This window comes from Dreissena polymorpha, chromosome 3 (assembly GCF_020536995.1).
Source record: "Dreissena polymorpha isolate Duluth1 chromosome 3, UMN_Dpol_1.0, whole genome shotgun sequence".
NCBI classification, from domain to species: Eukaryota; Metazoa; Mollusca; class Bivalvia; order Myida; family Dreissenidae; genus Dreissena; species Dreissena polymorpha.
In genome coordinates, this window is record NC_068357.1 from 129,957,246 (window position 1) to 129,983,639 (window position 26,394).

The 26,394-nt window shown below is 36.3% G+C and overlaps 2 protein-coding genes and 1 long non-coding RNA gene across 6 annotated transcripts in view; 1 reads left to right on the forward strand and 2 right to left on the reverse strand.

The window, feature by feature from the left end:
* Positions 1–26,394, reverse strand: part of LOC127871447 (uncharacterized) — a 190,324-nt gene that overhangs the window by 131,127 nt on the left and 32,803 nt on the right. The window lies entirely within an intron of this gene.
* LOC127871441 (coiled-coil domain-containing protein 74B-like) overlaps positions 1–26,394 on the reverse strand; it is a 187,249-nt gene that overhangs the window by 12,531 nt on the left and 148,324 nt on the right. Inside the window, exons 1-7 of one of the 2 annotated variants that reach the window (XM_052414382.1) lie at positions 14,407–14,479; positions 8,898–9,055; positions 8,714–8,792; positions 8,349–8,526; positions 6,445–6,579; positions 2,665–2,803; positions 414–594 (exon numbers count right to left, since the gene is read on the reverse strand). In XM_052414382.1, coding sequence (XP_052270342.1) covers positions 414–594; positions 2,665–2,803; positions 6,445–6,579; positions 8,349–8,526; positions 8,714–8,792; positions 8,898–8,968 — 783 coding nt within the window. In that variant the 5' untranslated portion in view covers positions 8,969–9,055; positions 14,407–14,479. Of the gene's footprint in view, positions 1–413; positions 595–2,664; positions 2,804–6,444; positions 6,580–8,348; positions 8,527–8,713; positions 8,793–8,897; positions 9,056–14,406; positions 14,480–26,394 lie in introns of those variants that run through there. The other variant, XM_052414383.1, reaches the window with a different exon arrangement.
* Positions 17,091–26,394, forward strand: part of LOC127871440 (nucleoredoxin-like) — a 205,077-nt gene continuing 195,773 nt past the window's right edge. The window contains exons 1-2 of one of the 2 annotated variants that reach the window (XM_052414379.1): positions 17,092–17,473; positions 19,756–20,007. In XM_052414379.1, the coding sequence (XP_052270339.1) occupies positions 17,174–17,473; positions 19,756–20,007 (552 nt within the window). In that variant the 5' untranslated portion in view covers positions 17,092–17,173. Of the gene's footprint in view, positions 17,474–19,755; positions 20,008–26,394 lie in introns of both variants that reach the window. The other variant, XM_052414381.1, reaches the window with a different exon arrangement.

A 26,394-nucleotide genomic window follows, 5' to 3' on the forward strand; every position in this document is an offset into this window, starting at 1 on the left:
GAGCGTTCTTTAAATCTCCCACAAAGACACCAAGTACTGGTCCTAGGCCCAGGAAATGGACTCGAAAGCATTCCAATAAGCCTGAGGCAATTTAGCTAAAATAAAAAAGTTTACACTAAACAAACCAAACGCAGTACTGTTGTCATTTGTTTAAGCATGTCGCTTCTACAGACAAAAGAAGCCGATTTTGATGGCAGAAAGGGTTCTGATTTTGACAAAGAATAACAAACTTTAGAATTAGATTCTGTAGGTTGCTTCTATGTTTTCAACGTGTAGGCAATAAAATAATATATGGTGGGCAAGTGATGACAGGAGCTGCATGGGCCATGTTTATCATAAGCCAATACATTATTTTGACAAAACAAGCAGCCTTTAACAACAATGTTCCCATCAATTAACCAATCAGTGCAGACCTCGTGTTGCTGCTGCTCGTTGATCTGCTGCAGACGCCGTATGATAGCCTCACACTCGGGCAGCGTGGGCTGGCGGCCACCTGGCAGGTTGAAGAGACTAGTACCGGACGTGATCTGCTCAGCAAGGTGGGCCGCATTGCCCTGAGAGAGCTGTACCTTCATTGTGTCTATTGTGTGAGCCCTGAAGTGGGAAACTATATTAGTAAAAACAGTCACAATCAGTTCTTCTAGTTACACCTGTACTTGCACTAACAACATCAGCGTGTAGAAATTGATGTAAATATTTCCTCTTCAAAATAAGTGGCTAAACAAATGTGGCAAGCGTATAAGCAAATATTAAAAAAATTAATCTGATACACTTTCAGATCACTTAGGATTCTATTGTTTGTTATAGCAACACAATGCCAACTACCTATCGAGTACTAATTCATTATTGCCTGTATTCATTTGTCTTTTGTATATACAAAATGTGTGGAATATTTAATTAATAAATGAATACTAAGAACATTGAGCTAAGGTGTATGGGGTACCTATACATGCATTTGAAATATTTTCTTATTGAATAAACATAAAATCTCATTAATATTCATTACTTATAACATATAAATGCCATATAATTTTCTTGACACAAAAGTGCCAATATTCTTAGTACATGACACTGCTCAATGTAGACTGTACACTGCTCAATGTAGACTGTACACTGCTCAATGTAGACTGTACATTGCTCAATGTAGACTGTGCACTAACCAATGTAGACTGTACACTCCTCAATGTAGACTGTACACTGATCAATGTAGACTGTACACTGATCAATGTTAACTGTACATTTCTCAATGTAGACTGTACACTGCTCAATGTAAACTGTACACTGCTAAATGTAGACTGTACACTGCTCAATGTAGAGTGTACACTGCTCAATGTAGAGTGTACACTGCTCAATGTAGACTAACACTGTTCAATGTAGACTGTACACTTATCGATGTAAATTGTACACTGATCAATGTAGACTGTACACTGATCAATGTAGACTTACACTGATCAATGTAGACTGTACATTGATCAATGTAGACTGTACACTGATCAATGTAGACTGTACACTGATCAACATAGACTGTACACTGCTCAATGCAGACTGTACACTGATCAATGTAAACTGCTCAATGTAGACTGTACACTTCTCAATGTAGACTGTACACTTCTCAATGTAGACTGTACACTTCTCAATGTAGACTGTACACTGATCAATGTAGACTGTACACTGATCAATGTAGACTGCACTGATCAATGTAGACTGTACACTGATCAATGTAGACTGTACACTGATCAATGTAGACTGTAGACTGATCAATGTAGAATGAACAATGGTCAATGTAGACTGTACACTGCTCAATGTAGACTGTACACTGCTCAATGTAGACTGTACACTGTTCAATGTAGACTGTACACTGATGAACGTAGACTTTACACGGATGAATATAGACTGTACACTGATGAATATAGACTGTACACTGATGAATGTAGACTGTACACTGATGAATATAGACTGTACACTTATCAGTGTAGATTGTACACTGCTCAATGCAGACTGTAAACTACTCCATGTATACTGTACACTGATCAATGTAAACTGTCCACTGATCAATATAGACTGTACACTGATCAATGTAAACTGTACACTGCTCAATGTAGACTGTACACTGCTCAATGTAAACTGTACACTGATCAATGTAGACTGTACACTGCTCAATGTAGACTCTACACTGATCAATGTAGAATGAACACTGCTCAATGCAGACTGTACACTGCTAAATGCAGACTGTGCACTGCCCAATGTAGACTGTACACCAATCAATGTAGACCATACACTGATCAATTTAGACTGTATACTGCTCAATGCAGACTGTACACTGCTAAATGTAGACTGTGCATTGCTCAATGTAGACTGTACACTGATTAATATAGACTGTACACTGCTCAATGTAGAATGTACACTGATCAATGTAGACTGCACACTGCTCCATGTAGTTTGTACACTGATCAATGTAGACTTTACACTGCTCCATGTAGACTGTACACTGATCAATGAGGACTGTACACTGATCAATTTAGGCTGTACAATGATCAATGTAGACTGTACACTGATCAATGTAGACTGTACACTGCTAAATGTAGACTGTACACTGCTCCATGTAGACTGTACACTGATCAATGTAGACTGTACACTGATTAATGTAGACTGTACACTGCTTACTGTTTCTTCTTGACCTCCTCACTCTGTTCCACAAGCTGAGTGAGGTAGGAGTTACGGTTCCTTGCCTCACGAAGGGCATGCTTCAACTCCTTGATCTCCTCCTCCAGGAAAATGATCTTCAACTCATCCAGTTTATCTTCTGAATGAAAAAAAAACAAAAACAGAATAATTTCTTGTAAATTTTATCCTGACACTGCCTATCAAATACATTAAAATATTAATAATAAGAACTCAGTGTAGATTTTTTCTTAAATTGAGTTCAATCAATCTGTACAGACTTGATTAGGAATCCATACTTTTATAGTATCAAATTAACATTAATGAAAACTTTAGTATTCAAATCAAGACAATTATTCATATTTTAAGAAACTCTTTTTGATTTCCCATGACAAAGCGGTATACAAAAATGTTTGGAACATACATTGGAGTCAGAGGTCATGAGCTGTAGAGAGAACACAAACTGAAGCTGATATTTCAGTCAAAGGTCTTAAGTAGAAGAAGGAACACAAAACTGAATTAAATCACTGAGAGTCATAGATGAGCTGTAAAGGGAACACAAAACAGACGAGACATTTCAGTCATGGGTTTAAACCAGTAGAGAACACAAATCAGATCAAACATTAGAGTCAAATGCTTTAGTTTATTGTCGGACTGTGTTTGGACACTCTCATGGCATGTATTCCAATTTTATTTTGGATGATACAAAACAGTGGATCAATTCAACCAACATGTACTATGTGCTATGCAATATTTACAGGAACATCTTTTCACAGAATTGCATAGAAATGCAATGCCAAATAATATCAGACTATGAGCACACAATGCAGCACCTGTTACTTAGCAGTAGAATACTTTCAATGAAACAATGAATAATTATTATCATTAATTAAGGTCGTATTCACCATGATGCAAGCACCTATTTGTTCATAAGGTATGAAACCCATCAAATATAGCGCCAATAAATTTAGATAAAGTTCATTAAAAAATTATATAAGTTTCAAATGACAAGTTTGTCTTATATTAGGAAAATCAATCTTAAAAATGAGTTTTAAGAATAATGGTTAATCTGAATCTGAGCTTCTGGGAACATCCAATTAATAAAATTTCTTGGCTTAACTAATTCAAATCTTCTAACATAATATATGAAATTTAATTGTAAGCCTTATAACTTGAAACAGTACAGCAACCATAAGAAAAACTAACATTGATCACAAAAAGTGCCATCATATCTGTGACATAGAAAGTCTCGATTGGTCATTGTTGGCTTGGGAACTACTTATATGTACCCTGGGCTGTAAAGTACACTTAAATGTACCGCGGGAATGGAAATATACTAAAAGGTACCCGGCCAATTGAGACTGTACATTAGTTTTATTCACGCTCCAAATCCGTTGTCGTAAAACGCACTGCGGACACACAACAAAAACCTGTTTGAACAAAATTTTCCTCAACATTCTTATGTGAGTATGTGAGTATGAGTTTCGATAATATAGAGGCCATTTTACAAAATATTGAGATAAATACGAACATAACTAATTTGCACAAAAAATAGCCAACAAGACCAATTTAGAGTTATAATTCTCAGGTACATTTTAGTATATTTTCAATACCTGGGTTTCATTTAAGTATACTTAAAGTACCCGTTGTACATTTAAGTAGTACCTAAGCCGACAATAACAAATCAAGCCATGAGAAAGGTAAAAGTTATGACCTTGGTTTAGTGACTATTTTTTATCTCTGAAGTGAGAAGCTCACAAACCAAACACTGAGCTTTTCTGACAACCCTTTGTACATTGTCTCTGGTCAGAGATGATCATGAATCAAGGTATGATACACGTTGAGGCAATTTACATGAGTAAAGAACAACTTAAATGTGCAATGCTCTTTTTTCACTACAATAATGAGACTGGATAACTGGAATAAATAATGTACTTAAAACTTGCTTTCATACTGAAACTAACCATTGAGTGGACATGATTTTATGATGATTTAAAAGTGACACTAGGCAAGACAGTGTAACACTAGCGTAACACTGGTTCTGTAAGGTGAAGTGGTACAGTGTCATGTATGTTCTGTACATGTTGGGGATCATCACACTTTATACCACACATATGCTGCGAGTGTCAGCACAAATCACACTTAAATGCAGCACATCTGTAGTGGGTTTCAGCCCTTATAATCACATTTTACATGGGCTGCGGATTAAACTTTAATTTGCATTTTAACCCTTTGCATGCTGGGAAATTTGTTGTCTGCTAAAATGTCGTCTGCTGAATTTCCAAAATTAGCATTTTCTTCGATTTTTTTCAAAGAATATTATCAGAATAGCAAACAGTTTGGATCCTGATGAGACGCCACGTTATGTGGCGTCTCATCTGGATCCAAACTGTTTGCAAAGGCCTTAAAAATTTGGTTCCCGCATTGTAAGGGTTAAAATTACAAAGCCATCAGGCTAAGTACTTTGTAATTACTGGCCAAAAATAATTTTTATAAGTTTTTCAAAATAAAAAAGGGGTACTTGATTGAAATAACAATAAGAGTTCAGCAATGATTTTAATCAATTACTTTATACTTAAGAAAGGTCAAAAGGCATAACAACATACAAAATTCATATTTACTCCACAGACATTATTGTAAATTAAAGACAAGGCATTCTGCTCATATAATGTTTTGAACTGACCAACCGTCCAAATATTCGCAACTATCAAATAGGTTGGAATTTAACAAGTCGATTTGATTGGACATTTCACAATTAGGTACCTGATGATGTTTCTTATGTTATCCAATCAAAAGTAACAAATAAATACTTTTCTACATGTACATAGATTCAATATTTATTTAATTAAAAAATTTAGAAATGTTTGTTTTTAAAAAATCCAAAATGACTGGCCATATTATATTATATATATATATAACAGGTAATCATATCTGATTTTGTTGTTCGTAAGATTTAACTTGCATAGGGGATCAGTCCAATGCACATTTTGAAGAATGCAGTGCTAATCACAATGTGATTCAACATGTGACGTGGGTCACATTGCACACTGTGATCTAAACCGCTGTGAGTGTGATGCCTAGCCATAGACAGGACACAAACCTCCTGATGAACCATCTACTGTCTTGAAATTGTGGTATGTTCCAGAAAGTATCGATAAAGAAGAAGATTCTGAAAATCAATCTATCCTTTTAAACAGCATGTACAGAAAAAAGATATAGAACACAGCAGACCACTGTTATTTACAATACTGATAGTACTAATTGCACAAACTTTCTAAAAAAGAAATACAGTCTCATCAAAGAACTGTAATTGAAAATTTGATTAAGAACCCATTACTCCTGTTCCAAACATGAAGGTGTTTGTTCTCGAATTGATTTCACATGTTCATTTTTGTCCAGTATTAAGGCTTAACACCAGCTTGAATCACACAAACCAGCCTCAATGCATTCAGTATTGTTGTTATTTTTCATTAACAATTATTGCCTCACATGTACACAATTACGGTTATGAAAAGGGTGAACATAATAATGAAGAATTAAGGACCTTAAAACTTCTAGCTACTACAACATTGACATGTTTAAATGCAAAAAGTTGTTACTTCAAAGTATTTTTCTCAGTCCTGGTTACTTGAAAACTTAAGAAGCTATACTGTACATATAAACAACTTACACAAGAACTCTTCCAAATTTACTAGATTTCCTTCACATTTTACTAAAAAATAGATGTTATCTTTTAAACAATAAACAAACACTTTAAAACTCTGTTTCCAGTGGATGCCTTACCTTTCTCAAGGTAGCGACCCTCCTTGCCAGTCCTGCTTCTCCTGCTACTGGCGCTCACATTGCCCTCCCCACCATTGTGCTGTTGATGATGATGATGCTGCTGCTTTTGACTCATCACAATTTTGAACTGCAGATCTGCAGAGGATAGCGGTAAAATTAATCAAATGCACCAATATTTAAAAGAAATATGTAAGCTATTTAGTAAATTCATCAAAATATTTTTAATTGAAGGCCTGTGAGCAAACACACAATTGTTAAATCATTTTAAATATAGAGATAGCTCATTATTAGTAGTTTTAACTATTTTTATCACATGACATACCCCGTTTCCCATGTTATATAACCATTACGAATATTTTTATCTTACACATGTGTAATATACTCTTTAAGCGTTTTCATTGACTTTGTTTTTGTTCAATTGACCTATCGCATTTGTTTATTTTGCTAAAATTACGTTGCAACGTCAAATGATATGTCACGAAATGTAAACAACATTCGGGATTTGTCATTATGTTGCATAAATATTTATTTTATTTGCTCATTTAAAAGCATGTGATAAAAAGATCTGACACTCGTCATTTCATACCATATTTTATTAAACTCGTCCAGGAAATTTGTTAGTAAGCTCGCCAAAGACTCGCTTACTAAACAAAATTCCTGAACTCGTTTAATAAAATATGGTATGATATGGCAACTCGTGCCATGTCCTATATTTATGATATACTGAAAAATCAATTATCCCTTGTCAATTTAAAACTCACTTTTTACCAAAACACACATTTAGCGCACTTAAAAGTGCGTTAATTCTGTGTTTTATGTTAATATCTGTGTTTTCAGTGTTCAAATGTGCATTTAAGTGCGCATTTTGTGCGTTTTTTCTTTTTAAGTGCGTTATTCAAGTGAAACAGTTTGTTTTTGGTGTGTTTCCTTCATCTGTAAGTGCGCTTTTGAGTGTAGATGTGAGCAGAATGTGTGTTTTTTATCTAAGAAGTGCGTCTTTTATCAAGGAAGTGCGTCTTTTATCTAAGAACCCTTCTAAAAAAAGTGTGTGAAATGTACGTTTTAAGTACATTTTGCGTGTTAAACGTGGTGGTATTGGCACTGCGTTTTATGTGTGCTTTTTCTTACCGAGTGAGTTTTTTAACGAAAACAAACAAACAAGAAATGTGCGCTTTATGTGTGTAAAATGTGCACTTTTAAGTGGGTTAAAACTGCGCTTTTCAGTGAGTTTAATGTACGCTTTTTCATAAAAAGCGCACATTTAACTCGCTTAAAGCGCAGTTTCAACCCACATAAAAACAAACATGTGTGTAAAATGTGCACTTTTATGTGGGTTAAACGTGCACTTTTTATAAGTCAGTACCTATAAAAAGCGTACATTTAGCTCGATTAAAACGCAGTTATAACCCACATAAAAGCGCACATGTGTGTTAAATGTGCGCTTTTCTGTGGGTTGAAAATGTGCTTTAAGCGAGCTAAATGTGAGCTTTTATAGGTACTGTTTTATAAAAAGCGCACATTTAACTCGGTTAAAAGCGCAGTATAAACCCACATAAAAGCGCACAATTTACGCACATGAATGGCACTCAAAATATATATTATGTATATATAATATATTATTCGTGGAATATAAATTATTGTTGATTTGTGGGTTGACAAATCCATGACTTTAACACAAATACATTGGCAAATGATCAGCACAAATTCCTGATCTGTTTTCCAAAATCAAAACTATAAAAATTAACATGTCCACAAGTCTTTTTTAACACTGAGAAAGAAATACAAAGAGACACACCAACCAAAAACTATAAAGTGTTTTATGTGGCAGTAGAAATAATCATAAATAATAATAAGAGTTTCATTGAACATATAATGCTGGCAATAAAATTAAGTGACATGCGTACCCTTATTTTCTGTTTTAAGATTATCTATCTCATCATGGAGTGATTTTAGCACCTCAGCATGTTGCTGCTTCAGGAAAATGATGGAGCGCTCTAAATGCTGAATGCGCTGAGTGGGATTCAGCTCAGACAGGTTAATTTGACGCTCATCGCTTTCCTCACCAGACTTGTCTGGTACAGGCTGCAACAAAAACAGCTTCTTCTAGAAAAAGTTCCATAAGTCTTTGGTACAGAAACTCTGCTAATTATGTCGATAAAGTAAATTGCACCCATTCTTTTTTAAATTTAATAAAATACAAATTATTTAAAAAAAGAATAAATAATACTTATAGATCATAAACAAAAGTGTAGTTAGGCTTTCCACATACAGCAAGTTTATCTTTTGTGAACGGTTTTGGATATCCTCCCCTGTTCAAGGTGTTCACACGAGACCATTGTGGCAGTGTCCTGGAATAACAATTACATGCAGATCAAATTACAAAATCAAAAATGACTAATATAAACTCTGACAGATTGATATGTAAAGATTGTTATATAAGAAGTAGTCCTTACCCGAGGGGTGGTAACTGATTCATAGATGTTAAATCGGAAAGCTTTTCCTGAACTACTCCTTGCTTCAACATTTTGCCTTCCAGAACACTACATGGCAACTCCCCTGCACTTCGTCAAACCAAGCACACTGTCAGAGATGTTTTGAAGCAGTTTATGTGCTGTAACATACAAAATTGTCCAGTTAATAAACTTTCTACAACAAAACTTCTATAGCACTGCAAAGTCCAAATGCTGATGTCAAGGTCACAATGAGGTCAGATGACGTGGGTTATTGAGATTGTTCAAAGACATTATGGCTGTCTGGCTAGGGCAGTGGTTGGTACACAACACAAGACCACATCAAAATTAAAAATCTTTCAGTAACAACGAAAAAGCTGGAAATTGCAGCTTTAATTCAATTTATCCCATCTTTTGTGAGTCTAGTATGTTTATTAGGTATGTAGGAGTCATGGGGCACACTCCGGTTCCGCACATAATGTAGTCTCTTGCTCAGAAAGGACCCCATAAACCTCAAAATACACACTCAAAGACATCAGCACTTTTGATAATTATCCCCACGCTCCGTATTGGGGTGGGGGGATTATGTGGTTATCTCCGCCGTCTGTTAGTTCGTCCCTCCAGGCCACTATCTCCTCCTACACTATTAGCACTAGAACCTTGAAACTTAAACACATGGTAGCTATGAGCATATGTGCAACAGTGCACTATTTGGAATTTTTATCTGACCCCTGGGTCAAAAGCTGTGGCGTGGGGATGCGCGTCGGCTGCGCCATTTCTAGTTGGCAAATGAAGATACTACATAATGCGCAAGCAAAAAATGACGTCAAAATCCACTTGGTATGTACACTTGAGAAACTTTCTAAACAAAGAAAACAAACAAACCAACAAAAGCTGTCCCAATACTATTCTTCTGCTTTTAAAGAAAAATATACATTTCTGTCAGTCAGCTTTCATAATGATCAAAAATACATATTTGAAGTTGAATATCTCTAGTATTTATATACTGTAGTACTGTAATTACAAAGTTTTTGAACAATATAATTTATAATAATTAGTTTGTTTAGTGTTTGAAAATTGAGATACAGAAAACATTCAAAAATTACAGTTGTCAGAAAATTTAGAGGCAAATATTAAATGTCCGAAAATTTTAATTCCCAGTATATTGAAATAAAAGCAATAATTCAATGCACAATAGTGTTTCTACTTTATAAATGACTCTAAATTTTTGGACAGTATAATTTACAGCGTTATTTTACTAGATTTCTGCCCTGTTTTCGCTTATCTGGGACCCTTCAATCACAGAGTTTTACAACCGGATTAAGGTCATAAAACCTGGCATATAATGCCCTGAGGGCAATGGACCATAACATTTGCGTTATTGGGAAGATTACCATGTAGACTTGTAATAAACAATGGTTTCACCCAATAGCATTTGAAATGTTATTGTATACAGGAAGCAGTATTGTTGTTGTTGTTTTATAACGTTTTATATAACATTTCAAGTAAGCAATTGCAAATAAATGAGTTGTATTTTATTTCAAGCAGAGAAAGGAGAGTACAACACAATACAATTATTACACATTTATTAATTAGTTTTATTTCAATATAATAATTGACAGACAAACATAACACACATGTCTCTTAATTTTCGGACACTATTACTTTTTGAATATTTATCGTATCTAAACTTAGAGTATGCTTTATGCTTGTTGAGTAGTGGGTAATTTTAATAAAGTTGTTACATCACAAATATTTGATAAATATATGATTATGAATCATTATAAACATGATTATTAACCTTTGGTCTTTATATGTGTTGCTTTTTTTCAAATGTTGACCTTTGATAATGATAATAAATAATCAATGGTTTTGCTGGTGTCAAACAACTTGAAAATAGGTTTCTGGTTGAGCTGTGCATTTTTTGGCTATTACAATTTCAAAATATGCATACTATAAATAGCCTAAACAAGAGCACTGCATGACGGGTGCCAAGGCTTGGCTGCAGGTGCAGTTTTGAATAAATGAAAGCTTGTCAGAATTTTTTGAATTTTTTTCTTAGAGGTCACAGTGACCTTGACCTTTGACCTAGTGACCCCCAAATGGGTGTGGCGTGTAGAACTCATCAAGGTGCATCTACATATGAAGTTTCAAAGTTGTAGGTGGAAGCACTTTGATTTTAGAGCAGAATGTCAAGGTTTTAGCATGACGCCTACAGCGGACGACACGACGAGCTGGCTATGACAATACCTGGGGTTTTCTCCGAAAACAGCCGAACTAAAAATGACATTGCAGGGGAGGTCAGTGTTTTTTTTTCATTAAAAATCAGGTCCAGTAACCACACCCATTCCCAATGGAAACAAGGGCTGTTTGTAAAACATGCATGCCCCCCCATATGGGCTCTCCGTTGTAGTGAGAGCCATTGTGTGAATATGCTTTTTGTCACTGTGACCTTGACCTTTGACCTAGTGACCTGAAAATCAATAGGGGTCATCTGCTAGTCATGATCAATGTACCTATGAAGTTTCATGATCCTAGCCATAAGCATTCTTGAGTTATCATCCGGACACCATTTTACTATTTCGGATCACCGTGACCTTGACCATTGACCTAGTGACCTCAAAATCAATAGGGGTCATCTGCGAGTCATGATCATTCTACCTATCAAGTTTCATGATCCTAGGAATAAGCGTTCTTCAGTTATCATCCGGAAACCATTTTACTATTTCGGGTCATTGTGACCTTGACCTTTGACCTAGTGACCTCAAAATCAATAGGGGTCATCTGCGAATCATGATCAATCTACCTATCAAGTTTCATGATCCTAGGCCTAAGCGTTCTTGAGTTATCATCCGGAAACCATTTTACTATTTCGGGTCACTGTGACCTTGACCTTTGACCTAGTGACCTCAAAATCAATAGGGGTCATCTGCGATTCCTGATCAATCTACCTATCAAGTTTCATGATCCTAGGCCTAAGCGTTCTTGAGTTATCATCCGGAAACCATTTTACTATTTCAGGTCACTGTGACCTTGACCTTTGACATCTTGAACTGAAAATCAATAGGGGTCATCTGCGAGTTATGATCATTCTACCTATCAAGTTTCATGATCCTAGGCCTAAGCGTTCTTGAGTTATCATCCGGAAACCATTTTACTATTTCGGGTCACCGTGACCTTGACCTTTGACCTAGTGACCTCAAAATCAATAGGGGTCATCTGCGAGTCATGATCAATGTACCTATAAAGTTTCATGATCCTAGGCCTAAGCGTTCTTGAGTTATCGTCTGACAACCACCTGGTGGACGGACCGACCGACCGACAGACCGACCAACAGACCGACAGACCGACATGAGCAAAGCAATATACCCCCTCTTCTTCGAAGGGGGGCATAAAAAGTATATACTTTTCCCAACTGGGAGCTAACAATTCCAAATGGAAGGTTTCAATTTTTTATTTTATTTTCATTTTTTGTTAGATCTCAATATTTTGTCCATCTCCCATCCATGTAAGTTCAACCTTAATAAATATAATACTGGACACACTTGTTTCCTCAATTTTGAAGCATTTTCTAGCAAAATAACAACAACACTAATGTCCCAATTTTAGTCAAATCTCCGCGAATTTTCCTAATCCCATGGGACTCGGTCCCATTCCCAAAATGGTGAAAAAAAACGCTGGAGGTTAATTTCTTGTGAAAAAAAGTCAACAGACGATGTTGTATGGAACATACTCATAAATAAAAAAATTTGTGTAGTATATTAAAGCCAATAAACAACCACATTAAACAATGCCGCCTTTTCAGTTTAACTGTGAACGTGTGACAATCGATATGATAACAGGACCCCTGTTAATTGATCGATTTTGACACGTAGCGTAGTCACCTATTCGGGTAGGCATTGCCATGGAGAAGCTGCGGATTAGTGGGAACACAGATTCAAGGTGCAGTAAAGCCTAAGATAAGGTAAATGTAGATATGGATTTTGTAAAATCGGGGACATTTGACCGCTTTCCGGGACTGCGGGACACGTTTTTCATTTCCGGGACAATGCCGGAAAATCCGGGACATATGGCATGTATGTATTTAGGAACACTATATGACCAATTTATAAAAGGCAGGGCTATAGATAACAAGCGTACTTGCGTTATTACACAATTAAAACAACCAAAAACGTAATTAAATTCAAAATAAAGCGTACAAAAACGCAAATACAAATTTAATAACGTAATTCCCGTCAAAAACCTTGCATCACGAAACACAATTCTTAAGAATACCGAGCGTAATTTTAAGACTGGTTATTTTCCGTACAAAAATGTACCGCAAAGTTTATATGCCGTCCAATGAAGAAAAGAAGGCAGTCTTTCAAGCGGTTATCAATCTTTGGGGTAGTATTGTAATTATTCATCGACCCGTCCAATTTCTACTTTCATTTTCAAGGTATTCAACTCCAAATGACCCGAAAACGGGGTGCATCGCTTTGAACAGCCATAACTTAATCAATTGTTCAGCGATTTTCTCTAGCTCGGTCTTATTCAACGCAAAAATGAATGAACTTTGACCTGAAATTCAGTAATTGTTTGTTGTTATGTAAAGGTACCTTTTTAAATTCCATTTGTATAAATAATATAGTAACCTTAGTATATTTTGTATTATTTTATATATGTAATTCCCTAAATTACCCAATTGAGTTAAAAAAAACGGGGGTGAAAAACCCAATTAAGCTCAAAAGTAGGGGGTGAAAATTTTTGCTAAAACTATTGAATTTTCAAAAACCCTATTGTTGTCAAAAACAGGGGGTGAATCACCCAGTTACCCCAAAAGTTATCTATAGCCCTGAAAAGGGGAAATAGTTGATAAGAGCTCTGATGAATTACAATATTTACCTATTTTTGTCACATTTTTTTATCAGCAAAACAATCGTGACCTGGTCAAATCTTTTGTCTGTAACAACTGCACCATGTGGGAAGGTTCTTTCATGTAATTTCACATGATATCTATAACCTTGACTCTTTAAGAACCCACGACTCATCAAGAAACTACCATATTTACGGTATGATAAATTACAATGTTTACCAGTTTTTGTCGCATTTTTGATCAACAAAACAATGATGAATGTGTTAACAAATTCAATAACAAACTGCATTAGAAATCTATATGCAAATGTTCTATCAAGGGATTTCAGGTAATCTCAATAATGACAATATAACTAGACAAGTGAATCTTTCATTATTTGCCGTTAGACCTAGCTTTTGTTGTTTAAATATGTTTGACAACGAAATTACAGAATAAATGGTTATTTTTTGTAAATATTGAAGGCATTCAATAATGAATCAATGATTTCATAATTTCATTGAAATAATCATAGCTATAACATAATATTATGAATATGGGGGCCATACTTAAAGATCAAATCAATGTTACAAATAAAATATTTGCAAACTCAATAGAAAATAAGTTCAAATATTAATTGCGTAACAGTTAAATATTAGCGTTTTAAAAATAATTTATTACCAAAATGTCGTTGCTACAGACGCCGCCATTTGCAATATTTGTGCAAAGGGAGATTACTCTATTGAATATAGGCTGCACACAACTACTATTTTGCGTTTCGGACATCATGCGAGTTTGCAGAAAGCGCTCCCAAATACTATATAACTACACCCTCTATTGCCATACAAACGCAAGTGAAGAAGCATCAACGTAGCCCAAGGTGGAACAGACAAAGGAAGCCAAACCTCCAAAATATAAAAAGGAAAGGAAACAGTACCCGTGGCTTCCTCTGCAGGAATCTATAAGGATAGGCAACGAGGATGTCAAAATTGCTTCATACTTTTGTGTTCGCCCGAATATGGAATACTGTTACACTGCCTGGAAGCAATATCAGGAGGACCAGATTCATTTTCAAGAGAAGGGGCAGGCATCCAGGTATGTGACGAACCGCTACCATTGCACCAGCAGCGTTACTTCCATTCTTGACCACCTGCAGTGGGAAACCCTGTAGTAAAACAGGTACCAAACCCAAGCTGACGATGATCTATAAGATAACAAATAACGTCATAGACATCTCAAAAACAAAATACCTTTTCCCTGGCTCAAGCAAACCCGGTCACACCATCCATCAAGTTCCTGTCGATATCCACCTCGGCCTCATCTTCCACAGAATAATTCCTTTCTTTAATAGCTTACAAGCCTACGTCGCCGTATCCCTTGACCAAGTATCCTTCAGACAGGGACTAGCACCATTCAGTTACTTATCAAGTTTTCAGCGCTAGCTACAACGTAACTCCAAATCACCCTTCATGGCTATGCCAGATAAGATTCAAACATTTTGGCGGCTCCATAGCCGGAGAGGCATGATGGCGAGGAATGAAACGGAGCTGGGGACGTTTCTTACTGTCCTTCATTATGTTAATTATCAAACTCTTCTCACTTTACAATTGTTTCACTCTTTACCGTATCCTCTCACAACCCATCGTGTAATAGTTAATTATGACTTAAGCAACGTAGAATGTAGATGTAGAACTCCCATAGGCATATACAGGATGCACGATCAACAGGATTCACATCAGCTGTTTAAACATGCGCTGAAAAGAATGTAAACACAACACTAAGAATTTCACTTTGCAAATATTAGAATACATTTTCATTTTCAAAAATCTTAAGTGCACATAAGGCAGTTTTCCTAGAAGTTGAAGAAGAAGTAGTAGTAGTAGTAGTAGTAGTAGTAGTAGTAGTAGTAGTAGTAGTAGTAGTAGTAGTAGTAGTAGTAGTAGTAGTAGTAGTAGTAGTAGAAGTAGTAGAAGTAGTAGTAGTAGTAGTAGTAGTAGTAGTAGTAGTAGTAGTAGTAGTAGTAGTAGTAGTAGTAGTAGTAGTAGTAGTAGTAGTAGTTGTAGTAGTAGTAGTAGTAGTAGTAGTAGTAGTAGTAAAAGCAGTAGTAGTAGTAGTAGTAGTAGTAGTAGTATTTCAGCTGCTACTGCTTGTTCTGCTTCTAGTGCCGCCACAGCCATCACCACAACAAATATTGCAGAATTATTACTGATTCATACATTTGAAAAGATTACGTTTATTTTTGCTTGTACCAATCTACTTCATGTATTGAAACTTAGTATATCTGTTCAAGGTATTTTAAACACTCACTGATTTAATCCTATAACTTAGACCAGCCTTTAAGAATGATTATGTCCTACTTAATACTTAACAAGAGCTGTGTTTGTAAAACTCAATGCCCCCTACTGCGCCGCTTTGAAGCCATATATTTGACCTTTGACCAAGAAGGATGACCTTAACCTTTCACCACTCAAAATGTGCAGCTCAATGAGATACACACGCATGCCAAATATCAAGTTGCTATCTTCGATATTGCAAAAGTTTTGACAAAACTTAAATTTTGGGGGCACACACATACAATGACAGACAGACATGCCAAAAACAATATACCCCCGAACATTCGGTCCGGGGGCATAACAACTCAGGTTTATGTTGAGCGCTGTCTCCAATTCATTTTTCATAAGACTCTTTAGTCATTATTTCGATGATTGCGTTTACATTTTTACATGTTCCCAATTTGGTCCATTGTGTACCACATCTAATTATGTGTTTCATGTATTTTTTTATGAACCTGTCTTATTTTAAAATAGAATGTTAGCTTATTATGTATTTCATTGTGTATTAATATCCATTTATCAATGATAATCTCTCGGAACTTTTTTTGTACAATTGTAAACGTTACTAAAATTTAGTCCAAATTAAAATAGGATAGCGGGCAATACACAAACTATATCAAAACCCTTAATGCTATAGAGGCCCGACTTACTATTAGCTTTGAGACTATTTTTAACATTATAGTATTGTAACCAATTTTTTAAATAAACCTCAAGAAAATATGAAAATTGTTATAAACTACCCTTATTACCGCAGTCAAAGTTTCCTCTGTCATTCACAATATAGAAAACCAGTTTGTAAATAATAATGTTTTGAAAAAATGGGGTAAAAGACGTAAAAGATCCAGAGTTTGCAAAAAGAGGCGTCTGTACATTCTCATTTGTTATGTAACTTATTTTCTTAAACTTCGAGTTTGGATGCAGAATACATCTGCAATAGAAATATGCGAGAGAGAATCGAAAATTAAAATGTGTTACATTTCTAAAAGCTTTGATAAACATTTACTGCTGCGTAACCTCGCAACGTCATAGTTCTTAAAATAGATGTCGGATTTCCCCACAAACGGTGCAATAGCTGAAGTCGGTCCGTGTACTGGAGACAAAAGTTCTGCACAACAATGGCAAGAACATTAGAAAATCTTTTAGGAAGTCACGCGCTTAAATTGAATGAGGATAAAGTGTCAGTCAGTTCGTTATGTGGAAAGGAAAGTGTGATTGGAATTTATTTTTCTGCAGAATGGTGTCCCCCATGTAAAGGATTTACCCCCAAATTAATTGATTTGTACAATAAAGTTAAAATTGATCAGCGCCTTAAATTTGAGATTGTTTTTGTGAGTTGGGATAAAGATGAAAGTTCATTTTTGGAATACTTTAACTCAATGCCATGGCTGGCATTACCTTTTGGAGTAGAAAGGAAGGTAAGTCATAGTATTGGTTATACATTAATTTAAAGGTGCCTTTTCACAGATTTTGGCATGTACACAGTTTGTAATTAAACACTTTATATTGATAAATGTAAACATTAGATATAAAAAGCTTCAGTAAAAAGCCAGGAATAAAATTAAAGAAAGAAAAAAATAATCCTTAACTGGGCTCGAACCACTGACCCCTGGACTGGAGTTAAAGTCTATCGCTTAATTAGACCACTTGGCCATCCGCACTCATACAATGAGAGATGAATTTTAAACTATATAAAAGCAAATTTCGCAGTACCACAAAATATAACAACAACAACAAAACTCCAAATTATTCAATTGTTTCGCGTTGCAACGCTTTATAATTTTCAGGCTTTTAAATCATCAAAAAATGCATATACATTGTAATAGATGTTTTAGAGCATGGTAAGTGTTCAGTATTACCGCGTCCTCTCAAATATGATTACAACAACGAATATTTGCGAATCTGAAACATTTTTTTTTATTTGGTCAATTTACTTAAATGTGAAAAGGCCCCTTTAGATAGTTGTACTGTATGGGTAGTTAAATACATGCCAGGGCTTAACACTAAGGCACGTCCAAACAACATTCACTGCCTGTACCAAGGTCCGGGCTAGCCAATGTCCCAGGAAAATGCCAGACCGGCCGTGCATATTTTGGGTGGGATTATGTGTTCTATATCAATAAACTGCGTTTAAGATAAGCTTTTAAAAGATGCAAAAATCTGAATACAGTAAGAACAGATCACAATTTAATCCCAGAGTGAAGTCAGAGACAACAAACGGATCGTATCTCGAAATAGATTTGGAACCCCCTGGTTGCAATCAAAAAGAGGCTGACAATTCAGAAAATCCCCGGTGGTTTTCCTGGTAAAACACGTCAGTACCTATTATAAAACAGAATTCCCCTAGATATGGTTTTTAATTGGTTTCCACTAAGTGACGTGTTTTCTCGATAAAAATACGTTTTAAACCAAAATCCGGGATCGCCAAGATCGTCTGGGATTGATGAAGGTATAAAACTCGACGTTAACTACAAGTTAAACATGTACAATAAAATTGTTAGTTATTTATCAATTTTAAATAACTTTAATTTGCTTGATCGATTAGAAGTGTTTTGACAATCTTTTTTATGCAATTCAATTAGCAAAACTAATTTTAATGGTCGATCCCGGCTTTTAGTAGAGAGTTAACCCTGTTCAATTGTTACAAGTACCGTAACACGTTATTTTGGGACACCTACATGTAAGATTCACTTGCCATTTGTTGTCAGATGGCAACTGCGGCAATCTATTTTAGAAAGGTTTTAACGTTCATGTTGTAGTTAAACTTTGGCTTTACGGGTGGGGATGGGGTTCCTCGGATAAGAAAGGAAAAGGGATGGAGGAAAGTAAGAGAAAGTATGAGGAAAAAAGACAAAGGAAATTTCTCCCGAAATGTTGTGAAGATTACAAATAGATGTCTTAAGTAGATGAATATTGAATTCATTAGCATTAGTAAGGCAAGCTAATAAGAATGATTGAATCATAATTGCCCATCTCCTCGCTCAAGAAAAAACAAGTGGTATGATAAATATAAAGGTTTTGATAATACTTGGGTCAGGGCACATGAAAGATTGGTCAGGGCTAGTAGGTTCTGAATTTACTAGCCCAAATGGGCTAGTTGAAAAAAAAGTTGGTGTTAAGCCCTGAATGCGGGTTGGACACTGCAAACAGTCATACTTTTGATATGTTGCTGAATTAATCTCTGAAGGACAATGGTTTCGATGGCAACGAGACTGTTTGAGTTTTTGTAAATTGTGAATGTTTGGATCATAAAATATTGTATCATCTTATTTTCTTTTAACAACCTTTTATTGCCCTGCATGAATCAAACTTTACCTATGAAATGCATGGAATCAAAATTAAACTTCTAAATCATTGTGTACATTTTCATAAAAGCTGTCTTTTTTTCCCTTGTTTACACCAGTTCAAATTAAAATGCATAAACCAATAAGGTTACAGTGTTTTTTTTCGTCCAAAACTCTGGGCCAGTATTTGGGCCAATTCCCAATTGAAAATTCATTATGAGAATGATGGTCGTAAAAGTCATGGATAACCAGCAAATAAATTACAACTTCTCAAAATTGAAAAAGACATTAACTTTCCAGCACTTCTTGAAGGTTTTTCGTTAAAGGCACGATACTATGAGGAGAACTGATACTATGAGAGTAAGGGATAAGTCATGTTTATTCCAGGGTGTTGCTATGATTTTTAATATTTTCAGGCAAAATTGTGCAAAAAATATCATGTTCAAGGAATCCCAAAGCTAGTACTTGTGGATGGTGAAAATGGACAAACAATAACACGCGATGGCTACTCTCACTTGATGGAGGATGAAAAAGGGTTAGAGTTTCCATGGCGACAGGAGAAGTTTTTGGACATAATAAAAGGAAAGTTGATCAAAGAAGGGAAGGACGTAGATGCTGTTGAAGAACTGAAAGGAAAGACAGTTGGACTTTACTTTTCAGCTCATTGGGTGAGTGGTAATGGTATCAATTTGTATGGTTTAAATAGCAGTTGCATGTCAATTTTACAAATGATGGAAGTCCCTTGGATGTCGGATAATCCACAAGAACACTGTTTTCTAATACACATACACAGAAAATCTTAACAGTAAATTAGGTCATTCATTCTGTTAACTCTGCCTAAGAGCTACTGTATGCTTTGAATTTCTCAGCGAAAGGCCAATATTGATTTTACCAGATTCCATTTACCCCGGATCAAAAGATTGGAGGCATATTGTTTTTGGCCTGTCTGTCTGTCATTCATTCATTGTGTGTGTCCCAAAACTTTAACCTTGGTTAAAGTTTTGCAATAACTTTTGCATTATTGAAGATAGCAGCTTGATATTTGGCATGCATGTGTATCTCATGGAGCTGCACATTTTGACTGGTGAAAGGTCAAGGTCATCCTTCAAGGTCAAAGGTCAAATACCCGGTATATGGCTTCAAAGCGGCGCAATAGGGGGCATTGTGTTTCTGACAAACACATCTCTTGTTATCCCCACGCTTTTTGAAAAAAAGGTGGGGATATTGTGGTTATCTCCGCCGTCCGTCCGTCTGTCCGTCCGTCTGTCTGTCTGTCCGTCCTGGCCACTATCTCCTCCTACACTAAAAGCACTAGAACCTTGAAACTTACACACATGGTAGCTATGAGCATATGTGCGACCCTGCACTATTTGGAATTTTGATCTGACCCCTGGGTCAAAACTTATAGCGGTTGGGGTGGGGCCGCGTCAGAAATTATCACTCATTTTTTTAGGTTATTTTACATTTACTTCTTTATTTCTACACCGATTCACTTCAAATTGATACTGGACCTCTCTTATGACAATACGGTCAATCTCAACCATGCATGGCCCCATTCCCAACCCTGGGGCGCCCCGCCCACATAGGCCACACCCACCAAAAATTTCCATTTACTATAATTTTTTCATTTCTACACGGATTCACTTCAAATTGATACTGAACTTTTGTTATGACATTAGGGTCAATCTCAACTATGCATGGTCCCAATCCCAACCCTGGGGCGCCCGCCCACATAGGCCACACCCACCAAAAAATTCCATTTACTATAATTTTTTCATTTCTACACGGATTCACTTCAAATTGATACTGGACCTCTCTTATGACAATACAGTCAATCTCAACCATGCATGGCCCCATTCCCAATCCTGGGGCGCCCCGCCCACATAGGCCACACCCACCAAAAATTTCCGTTTACTATAATTTTTTCATTTCTACACGGATTCACTTCAAATTGATACTGAACTTCTCTTATGACAATACAGTCAATCTCAACTATGCATGGCCCCATTACCAACCCTGGGGCGCCCCGCCCACATAGACCACACCCACCCAAAATTGCCTTTTACTATAATTTCTTCATTTCTACACCGATTCACTTCAAATTGATACTGAACCTCTCTTATGACAATACGGTCAATCTCAACTATGCATGGCCCCATTACCAACCCTGGGGCCCCGCCCACATAGACCACACCCACCCAAAATTGCCTTTACTATAATTTCTTCATTTCTACACCGATTCACTTCAAATTGATATTGAACTTCTCTTATGACAATACAGTCAATCTCAACTATGCATGGCCCCATTACCAACCCTGGGGCGCCCCGCCCACATAGACCACACCCACCCAAAATTGCCTTTTACTATAATTTCTTCATTTCTACACCGATTCACTTCAAATTGATACTGAACCTCTCTTATGACAATACGGTCAATCTCAACTATGCATGGCCCCATTACCAACCCTGGGGCCCCGCCCACATAGACCACACCCGCCCAAAATTGCCTTTTACTATAATTTCTTCATTTCTACACCGATTCACTTCAAATTGATACTGAACTTCTCTTATGACAATACGGTCAATCTCAACTATGCATGGCACAATTACCAACCCTGGGGCGCCCTGCCCACATATGTCACACCCACTCAAAATTGCCTTTTACTATAACTTCTTCATTTCTACACCGATTCACTTCAAATTGATACTGAACCTCTCTTATGACAATACGGTCAATCTCAACTATGCATGGCCCCATTACCAACCCTGGGGCCCCGCCCACATAGACCACACCCGCCCAAAATTGCCTTTTACTATAATTTCTTCATTTCTACACCGATTCACTTCAAATTGATACTGAACTTCTCTTATGACAATACGGTCAATCTCAACTATGCATGGCACAATTACCAACCCTGGGGGGCCCTGCCCACATATGTCACACCCACCCAAAATTGCCTTTTACTATAACTTCTTCATTTCTACACCAATTCACTTCTAATTGATGATGAACTTCTCTTATGACAATACGGTCAATCTCAGCTATGCATGGCCCCATTACCAACCCTGGGGCACACCTAGGTCAAATATTCGGCGTGGGGATACGCGTCGGCCTCTGCCGCGCCATTTCTAGTTGGTACTTGCATCAGCCAATAAGTGCTCAGGCAGTCAAATACACGCTGACCCCACAAAAAGGTGAACCGGTATACAATAACTGTACATGTCCCAGATCAATACTGACCTATCTCAATTACAGGTTCTGTAACGCTGTAGATAGAGTGTAGATAACTTGATTTCAGTTAAAGAAAGTTACCACATTAAAAAGAAAGCACAATGATTTTTATGCCCCCGGTAGGGTGGCATATAGCAGTTGAACTGTCCGTCAGTCAGTCAGTGTGTCCGTCCGAAAACATTGGCCATAAGGCATAACTTTTGCAATTTTGAAGATAGCAACTTGATATTTGGCATGCATGTGTATCTCATGAAGCTGCACATTTTGAGTGGTAAAATTTTAAGGTCAAGATCATCCTTCAAGGTATATGGTCTAAAATACAAATCCAAGGGAAGTAATAAGCTTTAAATGGAGATAATTATCTGACCTGCCAAATTATATATTTTTTTTAATAAATCAAAGCGGCGCAGTAGGGGGCATTGTGTTTCTGACAAACACATCGTGGTAAAAGGTCAAGGTCATCCTTCAAGGTCTAAGGTCAAAAATACAAATCCAAGGGAAGTAATTTGCTTTAAAGGGAAATAATTATTATAAATAATAATAATATGAAACCATACAACTGAAGCATAATCAAAATGACATTTTATGGTCAAGCCAAGCAGACAATGATACTTCTGGGCATTCAAGTATCTTAGGTACTTTAAGGTTACCTTTGAATCTACAGTCACGGTAGTGGCTTATAATTACCGGGTATTTGCTACTAAAAATAGAGATTTGTAAGAGACAATTATTTTCAAGGGAAGTAATTTATATAATTATAAATCTCAGATTATATATTTCCTTTCTAAGAATTTAAGTTCTTTTACAGTTACTGTACAGATTTTTTATTTTGTTTATTTATAACTTAAATGATTGATTAGTCAAAGTTTTTTTTTTTAATGACATAACTATCATTTCTTTCCTGTACTAATGTGTGAATGGTAGGTTTCATTACTTACCGGTACCTGTGGACTTGTGTCCATAGATACATGATATACTGTGGCTATGATCTCTTTGATAAACCACAGGCCTTGGTAGTCAGTGATGTCTGACTTGGTAATTTTTTACTGTCTACAGACCCTCCCCCCACCCTGCGGTAGAGTGTCATATAGCAGTTGAACTGTCAGTCCGTCTGTCTGTCACTCAGTCTTCAGTCCGAAAACTTTAACATTGGCCATAACTTTTGCAATATTGAAGATAGCAACTTGATATTTGGGATGCATGTCTATCTCATGAAGCTGCACATTTTGAGTGGTGAAAGGTCAAGGGCATTCTTCAATGTCAAAGGTCAAAAAACAAAATCCAAGGGAAGTAATAAGCTTTAAAGGGAGATGATTTCTATACCTGCCAAATGATAAATAGAAATTTTATTTCAAAGCGGCCCAGTAGGGGGCATTGTGTTTCTGACGAACACATCTCTTGTTGTTATATAAATTGAAGATTTTAGCGTTCTCTATGCTACACAGTTTTTATTCACCAATTAATTATTTAAGTCCATGCTTTCCCGATTAAGAATAACATGATATCGGACGTGAAGTCTTATTTTCCCATGCTTATAATCAGTACAAAGGATTTACTTGTAAAACATGAGAAATGTTTGTTTGTGGCTAGAATTTATTGAACTTTAGAGACTAATGGAACTTTGACATGCTTACTAAGTAACTTGTTTAGAGATTTGTCAAACTTATAATGCTAATGCATACGTTTACATGCCTGAATGACCTGACAAGTTTCAACACTATCCTGGACTGTAGTGTACTGACGGGTGAGGTACATATATAACATTTAATTCAGTTGTTGATTGGTCATTGTTACTAAATATTAATAGTCCTTGATGCTTGCATTTCGCCTCACATAATTAACTAATATTCAATTCGAATTCCTCCATCCCACAATTCACTTTGTATAGGTTCTTGCGTAAATGGAGGACGTTTCTGATTTATGAGATTCGTTAACACATTCATCTATTCGTTAATAACGGCCATATTTTTGTTTTGAAAAAAAATAATCGTAATTATACTGGATAAGCAGGATTATTGGGTAATGGTTAGAGTTTGAACATTTTCGTATCCAACTGTCAACACATCGGTAGTATTTACTTGAATGCTGAAATAAAATTGGGACTTTTAACTGTATGTCTTGGATGTCCAAAATATATGGCTTGGAAGTCAGGACTTCCAACCTTTGATAGCTACTGGAAGCACTGATAATGTATTCATTTTAATGCCCCCACAGAGTTTTAAGCATTAAAAGTTGCACTTATCTCTGTGAACTTCCATATGTTTATGTCTGGAATCTTGCATTTTTCAATTTATCTTTAATTACTGGGTGGATTCCACTCAAGTTGTCACGGTTAAATGACCTTAATGAATAGATGATCTCAAAGAAAAGAATTTAGACTGCAAAATTGTTGCACCTTGTTTCCTACAATTTAATAGTTAGTCACAAAAATTTGTGTTTTTATCTTCTCTTTTAATACTTGCTGAAACTGTCACAGTAGATTATCCAATCTACTAAAATATAGAAACCTTTTATGATAACATTATTAACAAGTGTAATGTAAGATAATCCTTTTGCTGCTCCCTGTGATGATTGGTGCTGGCTGTAATAGACAGAATGGTCGTAACTCTCAGCTGTTAGTACCAACCACCATTTCATTATTTATATTTGAAAAATGGATTTATGGAATACTAATGTTATTTGCTAAATCTGATGACGTCATGTTCCCCAATTTTTCCACAATATGTACTACAATTGAAAAATATCATGTTCTGATTTTACTAAATATAATCCACATTTTAAGCAAAGCAAATTATTATCAATTGGTTCTAATGCTTTTGTAAAAGTAATTTAATTTATTCAGACATAAGAATTTTTTAATCCACCTTTGACTTTTAACCAAGGTTGTAGTTGCTGAAAGTCGTTTCATTGTATTTAAATTTTAAAACAAAGTGAATCTGATGTTCCATAAACACTATGTCAGTCAGCCTTCCTTATTGCATCACTGAGCAGGTTGGTGATATAAAACACTTTCCACTGGCCATGCTGGGTTGACAGCCTGCTATTGCATTCAGATGCTGTGTTGACAGCCTGCTATTGCATTCAGATGCTGTGTTGACAGCCTGCTATTGCATTCAGATGCTGGGTTGACAGCCTGCTACATGTATTGCATTCAGATGCTGTATTGGCAGCCTGCTATTGCATTCAGATGCTGGGTTGACAGCCTGCTATTGCATTCAGATGCTGTGTTGGCAGCCTGCTATTGCATTCAGATGCTGGGTTGGCAGCCTGCTATTGCATTCAGATGCTGGGTGGACAGCCTGCTATTGCATTCAGATAGATGTACAGTCCAGACCAGGCTGATTATCCACATTGGTAGCTGCCATAAATCTCCAGGCACCAGGGCTGAGTGTCACTTTAATCATGTCTCTAGGCAAATCAATGTCTCAGCCTGGTTTAATTTTGATGTAAATTGAAGTTTTAGCACAAGTTTTCCCACAGGTGGTTTAATACCTTCAGTTTATCAATATTTTGACCCAGACTTGGTGCAAATCCAGGATTTTTATGCCCCTATTCGAAGAAGAGGGGGTATATTGTTTTGCACATGTCGGTTGGTCGGTCCATCGGTCGGTCCGTCCACCAGATGGTTTCCGGATGATAACTCAAGAACGCTTAGGCCTAGGATCATGAAACTTCATAGGTACATTGATCATGACTGGCAGATGACCCCTATTGATTTTCAGGTCACTAGGTCAAAGGTCAAGGTGACTGACTCGAAATAGTGAAATGGTTTCCGGATGATAACTCAAGAATGCTTAGGCCTAGGATCATTAAACTTCATACA